The sequence below is a fragment of the Argiope bruennichi genome, chromosome 6, assembly GCF_947563725.1.
Source record: "Argiope bruennichi chromosome 6, qqArgBrue1.1, whole genome shotgun sequence".
In the NCBI taxonomy this organism is placed as follows: Eukaryota; Metazoa; Arthropoda; class Arachnida; order Araneae; family Araneidae; genus Argiope; species Argiope bruennichi.
This window is the reverse complement of record NC_079156.1, coordinates 124,654,514-124,662,681: the sequence shown is the minus strand read 5'-3', so window position 1 is coordinate 124,662,681 and position 8,168 is coordinate 124,654,514. Positions and strand designations below refer to the sequence as shown.

Below are 8,168 nucleotides of genomic sequence, written 5' to 3'. Positions count from 1 at the left end.
AAGACATATTTACAACATATTCAGCATTAAAGGCTAGCATTAAACAATATGATATTTGTTATAAAAATTATATGATAAAAAGTTTGTAACTCCATTCATAAATTCGTTCAATGTGACAAAATTCGGTTTGACTTATAATATACTTTTTGAATCCGAATTGTCCTAAACACAAAATATTTCAAAAAGAGTAAATTAAAAACCTTAAAGTATAAGAAATTAACAATTTAAGTTTTAAAAGATAACTTAAATTTCAATCCTGAAAAAAAATATCCCTTAATATAGTAAAGTTCAATAATTTCATAAAATAAAAGTATATCTAAATTAAAAATTCCAATTTTCATCAATGAATAGTAGATTAAAATGGAATTTCAGTCTGTGTATTTCGCTACATGGACGCATGCACATATTCAATATGACCCACAATGGTTGCTGAACATCATATGAATGGATGACGCCTACTTTTCATTGCATGTTGATTTCAACAAGGCGAAACCGTCGTATTTGAGTAACATCAAATTCTCGCAAATACCTGATGAACCCACTGCAATCTCCCTAAGTGACTGTTTAGTGTGATTTCACCACATCTTTTCGCCTCGATTTTTTGAAACGCTTAGTTCTATGATCAGAAAACTTGTACGGCCATTGGAATTGCATTTTTATGCGACAAAATGGAGCTGCATTGCATTACTTCTCATCACGCATGTTCATGCCCTGCCCACTTTACGCATGAAACCTAGATTCCATTATTAATAGAGAATCCCATTAGACACTTTCAGTAAAGACTGAGTTATAATCTATGTTTGTATATTTATATGGCCTGTAAAATATGTAAATTTATGATTATTTTTATTAAAAAAATTTTCTAACTCAAAAATTAGATGAATAAATATTTATTTTTACATAAAAATGAAAAGCATATTAATTGAAGCAGTTTGTAAATGGTTAAATTAACTTGAAATAAGTTTAAAAAAGCACAAATAAAAAATAAATAAACACTAGTCCCCCCCCCCAGAAAACAGGTCCCGTGAATGCCTACCCACCTACATACCGAGTGCGTTATTCGGACATTTAGCAACGATATTTCATTATTAGTATATAAGCTACGGTGAAGGTTTCAGGGCCGTTATCTCGAAACTTTCTGGCTACTGCGGTTACACATTTTAATGCAGGAGCATCCTAAATATTATTAATGTTATACTAAGTCTCATCTCGAACTTAATTTTCTAACATTTTCCTTCTCCTTCTTTCTATCTCTCTCTCTATTAATAATAAAAACAAATGTGTATAGGTGCGGGTGCTCATGTGTGTGCGTGTTATCGCTAATTTGTCTTTTAGTGTTGGAGGAAACACGAAGCCTTCTTTTTCCAAACAAATGGTTTGAAAGATGCATTATGGATAAGTATTCGGACCTCGACCAAATTTCGACGATCGATATTATTACTCTTATCGAATAAATGGTAGAACTCTTCGTCGTGCATGATAACGATAAGTTTGAAAGAAATCTGTTACCGCATAACAGTTTTTACTGATTTCCTAAATCTAATTATTTACATATTAACTAATAATATTAGCCGTTTGAACGACGTAAGGACATATTAATTAACATTGATTACAATAGATAATCAAGTATAAAATTAATTTTTCATAAAAATTCTTAGATTTAAAAATTGTAAAAAGATTTTAATTTCGAAATCGAAGTAGCTTTTTATTTTAAATTCAATATAGGCTGATCAGTTTGAACCTAAATAAAAATATCATAGCAAAAAAACTTTGCACTTACAATAAAATCTAGAATTTCTGTCAATATGAGTCCAAAATGAACGTGTTTCCATACCAGCTCTATCAAATACTTCTGATAATCATGTTTTACAATCAGCAAAATGACTTAAACTCTGATCGCCTCTGTGTTGCAAATTTTATAAGAATGTATCTCACTCTCATTTTCATTATACGAAGATCACTTAAAATCTTGGACACATTCTTCTATATCTCATTTCATATCGTCAATTTCACTTGTGTTGTCATTTTTCTTTTTTCTAATTCGGAGAGTTTCATTATGGTGCATAATCAGAATTTCAGTTTAAGAATCGCTGAATAGAGAGCACATAGTCTAGGTCAAGGGAAGATATACTGTACACAATAAAAGTGACCGCTCTTTTATTTTTTTTACTGGAATCACTCTAAGAGGATTTCAAATAAAAAATATGAAGCCAAGGAAATCATTGAAAGGGTAATGAATCGAAGACTTGATGATTCCTTAGCGCAAAGGAGCAAACATTGATGATCAAATACCTCGCACCATCAACACAAAACTATAACCTTCCAAATTCGATGGAAAAATATAACAAGAAAGGGAAAATTATGTTCAAAAAAATGTGTGCATCTAAATAGTTTTCGTATGTCTAACACAGAGTAAAAGATGCCTCTCTCTCTCTCTCTCTCTCTCTCTATATATATATATATATATATATATATATATATATATAAATGTATATATATATATAAATGTATATATATATATATATATATATATATATATATATACATTTATATATATATATACATTATATATATATATATACATTATATATATATATAAGCTAACGCATTTGAGGTACAAAAAATAATTGTAGAGTCCCAGAGCCATCTATTGAGTGATCTAATATGCAAGGAAATGTCCATTTTTAAATTAGGTAAAGGATTAATCCCAAATCATAACTTGTCTAATCAAAAAGTTGACATTCAATTATAAATAAGAGCATTAAAGACATGTATGCTTTATAGCTTTGAACAGAAAATTAAGGCTATTCGACAGAGCAATCAAAGTAAATTTCATTTAGAAACATTAAAATATTTTAACCAAATAAAAAATATTTGAAGAGAAAATTACATTCCATTTTAGAGTCAACTCTTACCTTTTAAAAGACAGACGATTTATTTCGACTTGTATACAAAATAATTTGAAATCAGAAAGTGAGAATTATATGTTTATTCTCTTTTTGAAAGAGAAATTAGAAGAAATCAGTTTCTTTAAGTTTTCTTTTCAGATTTACATATCACAAACACCTTTTTGTGACAGATTGTGCGTTTGGATGAATGATTGATGGTAGAAAATGGTTTATTTAAACATTTTTTAATAATATGGTTTAATAGCTTCAATAGATGGATTAATAACCATATAACTTATGGTATTTTAATAATTATTCACTGTACTGTTTATTTTGTTATATCTTTTCCCCAATTTTTCTATATCTGTTTACATACAACCACAATGTAAGAATGGGCAGAGTTAATAAAAGAGGGTATATTTAAATAATTTTAGTACCACCTGATTCCAAACTAAACTGTAGTAATAATTTCTTTAGACCTTTAAAATTGTAATATAAGAGTATTTTAATATTTTACATTGAAACCACTCAAGATGAAAAAATACGTCGAATCATAATATTTTGGCCGTTAGCAATGTGAAATTATAACATAAAAAAATTATTAAATGGAAAATAATCAGAGTTTTACATCAACAACGAAACATATTGCTGTAAAATAAATTTAAAAAATATTTTTTTAAATTTTTTAAAGATAGAAAATACGATTATGCGTCTAAAATTTGTATCTGTGAAAGGATTATGCTTCGAAGTTTAGTCTATTGTGTAAATAAGTTTTTGCTTCCGAATTTACTGGGGAATTACGCCAAAATTTCTTTTGTTTTTAACTAATTAAACTGCTGGCAATTCTTAAAAAATCCTCTTACCGAACTGAAATTCCCAACCTTTAAAATGCACATTTGCCAAAGTTGGAAATTCTATTTGTCCAGCATGTCTCAACAGATTTATCTTTCTAATTAGAAGATAATACACAAATTATTGAAAATAAAATTCACATTGAATTCACAGAATTTATTTCTTCATCGCAAATTACCATACAGAATTTCTTAGAAAGGAAAAAAAATTACAAAGATATTGGAATCTTATATTTAATATAAAAATATTTATTAAAATATTTACAAAAATGCATTAAAAATCTGTGTTAGAGCAAAAGCAACAAGATTTGAAGAAAGGTATTACTTCCGAAATCCGTTACTAATATTCACAAAAGACTTATCTAAATTGTCCAGTTGAAGCAAATATTCATTCTTTAATTAATAATCAAGTTTAAAAAACCTAATTTATTACACCAATTCAAAAGCAAGGTATTGCTGTCGATTATTACAGTTATTAGTCGATCAGAATTTCAATTAAAATGTCATAATATGCAAATTCCAACACTTATTTAGTATTTAAATTTTTCCCAAATACTCTGAAAAACAAGAAATGAAACAATGAATATAATTATATTTGGAAATATTTATTATACGAATTTAAGCGAAAGCAGGGAATGATTGTTTTATTAGAAGGGAGCTCAAACCTGCAAGTTTGTTTTAAACTCACTAGGATATAACTCACAAAGATTAAAAACCACGAAAAAAATTTTTAAAAATTAAAAACAATAAACACATAAATATAAAGTCATTTGTGCAGAAGAACATATTTTCATTGTCAACAGCAAATTAAAAACAATAGCTTATATGTTTAAAAATCTAGAAACGTGCGTCATCAAAACAGTTAAATTAATGAGGAAATTTTTAAAAATTTTAGTTTTATATTAGATTAAAAGAATTAATTCTGTATTTTGCAAATTAATTTCACCCGTGTTTTTTTTTGTGATGCCTTTTACAATCGCTGCTGTTTGTGAAAGACTTTTCACAAGCTGGGCATTTATATGGTTTTTCTCCAGTATGCGTCCTTACATGTACTTTAAGATTACTCTTTAGAGCAAAACCTCTGTTACAGACGTCGCACACGAAAGGCTTGTCGCCAGTATGTGTTCGATAATGGGTTATAAGTTGTGATTTTTTATTGCATCGTTTTCCGCATATATCACACACATGAGGCGTTTCGCCAGTGTGCATTCTATAATGTTTGACGAGGTAAGCTTCTTTCTTGAATTCCTTAGGGCATAAACTACAAGGGAATTTCTTCTGACGAGAACACATCCCGGAAGGTCCAGCCACAGCATTGTCCTCCTCCTTCGAAGAGGTAGGTTTTTTCACGTCTATGAGCATTTTATCTTTCTTACAGTGACTCTCAGAGAGCCCTTCGGGTGAAATATGTTCATCATTTACACCTTCTGAAACTTGCGTTTGGTCATTTTTCGGCTCGTTAGTTCCTTGTTGCAGATCAGGATTCACAGTCGAATTAGCTGTTCCGGAAACATTATTATTATCTGAAAGAGCATTTCTGATAACATTTTCTTCATCACTGTTTTTATCCGATTCTACTGGCCGTTGTAGAAAATACATATAATCAAATTTCTTGTGGAAGAAGCAAGGGTGATCCTCATCGCGTGTCAGAATATTGCCGCAACGTCTGCAATGGTATTGATCCATTATTATCAACCTAAATAAAATTTTATCTTATCACAAATGTACAATAAACTTTTATAAAAGAGAAGAAAAGAAATTGGGATTTCTGCAGTTTTAACAGTTTCATGCTGTAAGCATTGTGCTGAGTTTTTATAGTACGCAGCTCTTTCGAAAGTTAAAGTAGATTCTAAACTGTAATAAATTATGAATTTATCGTTTCTTAAATAACATGCTAGAGCACTTTGTAGTAAAATTAACAACCGGATTCGATTCTAATAATGATCACGACACCTGACATTTAAAATCGGTCTTCGCTTTGCATAATTATATGATATTTTTAATTACCTTAATCTGGAAACCAATTAGTATAAAAAATATGATTTTAAAAGTATCGTACTAAAACAAAGTTAGCGTAGATGTCATGGTTGAAGGAAGAGTTTTTTTTTCTTTTGAGTCTGGTTCTACATTTGATTTGAATTTATTAATTTCAGTATATTTTCATGATTCATTGAACAATCAAAACTCCTGCCAGGTTTAAGAATTTGAAAAAAAAAAGGATATAAAATAAGATTAAAATAAAAAGATACGATTTCAAATTAGAACTATACTTGTCTATGAAGTAAGAATTTACATTTCATTACATTTTATGAAAAACATTTTTTATGAGTTTATTCTCTCGATTACATTAATAGCTGTGAAATGGTTCGAAATTCAGTGAGTTTCTGATAAAAATATTTTATATGGACAAATTAAGATTTTTTCCTTCTCCTCTTTATCCATGAGAAACGATTCTGTTTCCGTCTTATTTTCTGAGGTCAAAAGCTTTTTAAATCCATATTTATAATTATTTACTTTTAAGATATATTTCAGTAATCAGATTGTGTATGAACAATTATTTTGGAATGGGACTAAAAAGAAATATAATAGCAGTAAAATGAAATCTGGAAATAAATAATTTAATCCTTTTATCTTTATTCCTCTGGACGTTTCTATTTTAAATATTTCGCAAGCGTAAATTTTGATAATGATTATAAGTCAATTCCCTGTCATTTGACTGCTCTAAATTAAGAAGCCCATTCTAATAGAAACTTATTATTTTGTCCCAATATAGATTTGTTTAAAGTATAGAAGATATTTAAAAAAAAACTAAGCAAAACCTTGTTATTTATTTTACCCACTCAACATGCTGTCTAGTACTGAAAATTTATATCTTTTGAAATAATATTTATTTTCGTATAAATTAAGTAGTAAATATTCTTATATAAATACAAATTTCTTCAGACAAATAAAGAGGATTCGGCATATATTCAAGAAAATGAAATCTGTTATTCATTGTATGAAAATAAAATCATAATGTTTATTATTTTATACCCTTGAAAACACCTCATAAAGAGGATAAAAGTCAAATTTTATTGAAATAATATCCCAAAATCTAAGTAAAGAATTTTCATTTTTAGTTTCTGCATAACTTGATTCCGACCACTAAAGCTTTATACCCTAAATACTTCAATATCTACTCTACGATGTAAATTTGTACAAAAAAGTTTTTTTATTTCATTTAATTGAAAGAGAAAGCAATTATTTAATATTCATCAAAAGTAAAATCCATTTTATTTCTAGTTAAATCCTAAACCAAAACTCCTGTATTTAACATATACATTTTTTATTACAAAATATGGTTCTCTTCTGAATGTCATCTCTTCGAAGGTATGAAATTCAACACCGGATTGTAATTTATTAGAGCTCGAGTTTTCGTAAGATCAGAAAAATATGAATATACGGGAGCAGTGCTTGTCTTCACTTTCATTGACTGGAATTTTATCTGCTCTTTAATTGCATTATCATTTGTTTACGCAATTTAGAAGTTTCAGTGACTAATCTTCTAATCAGAAGGTTTAATAAATGAGCTATTCTAATGACGAATCGATTAGAAATTTAATATCCCGTCTCGGAAAGATAATATGGCTAAAATGTTTGTGAGGGCGCTGCGGATGAGTAGAACCAGAAAACGAACTGAAGAGGAAAGAGGGTGGAGAAGAAGGACGGCGTGAGAGACGCGGCCGAGAGAGGAGAGAGATGAATGTTCGAAAGTTCTATGTTAACGTACTAAATTTTGTAATAGTGTTCTTATATGTTATGTTTCGTCCTACGTCAATTAAATGTTATCAAAAAATTTAAATATGGTGTCAGGCCAATTATTTTCGTTTACATTTATTTACTAAAAGGGCAGTCTTTGCCTTATTAATTTTTCTGATGAGAAATAAGAATTAATAAAAAAGCTCGGCAGTGCCGACATCTTGGTGGCAGCGAACGGGATCTGGATTAATGAAGGTGTCTATTATCTTTTCTTTTAATCCAGAAGGAAATCGAGTTAACCCACCGAATCCAGGTATGTGATGAGGGAAGTTACGGCAGTAGCTAAAGGAACTCAGGTAAGCTAAATGTTTACTGATTTGGTGCGCATGTAAAGATATAGTTTTGTTCCGTCAGGAATATAATTTGTTGTATCACGCCAGTGATTTTGTTCCGTCAGGAATATAATTTGTTGTATCACGCCAGTGATTTTGTTCCGTCAGGAATATAATTTGTTGTATCACATAAGTGATTTTGTTCCGTCAGGAATATAAGTTGTTGTATCACGCCAGTGATATCCAGATTTCAAACTTCTGCATGTTGTGTCACCTTCTAACATGTTGGTAATATATCTTTACAGCACAAATAAGTATTAATTTATTATAGTTTATACTTTGTTCCGCCAGGAACTTGT

General features: G+C 29.2%; 1 protein-coding gene across 1 annotated transcript; it reads right to left on the bottom strand.

Moving 5' to 3' along the window:
• Nucleotides 1–4,681: 4,681 nt before the first annotated feature.
• On the bottom strand, nucleotides 4,682–5,425 carry LOC129971967 (zinc finger protein 182-like). Its single transcript, XM_056085947.1, has one exon. The coding sequence runs from the start codon at nucleotides 5,423–5,425 to the stop codon at nucleotides 4,682–4,684; it is 744 nt and encodes a 247-aa protein (XP_055941922.1).
• Between the last annotated feature and the right edge of the window lie 2,743 nt (nucleotides 5,426–8,168).

Excerpts from the sequence above, each read along its gene's own strand:
- LOC129971967 (XM_056085947.1), bottom strand. The coding sequence starts at position 5,425 with ATGGATCAATACCATTGCAGACGTTGCGGCAATATTCTGACACGCGAT.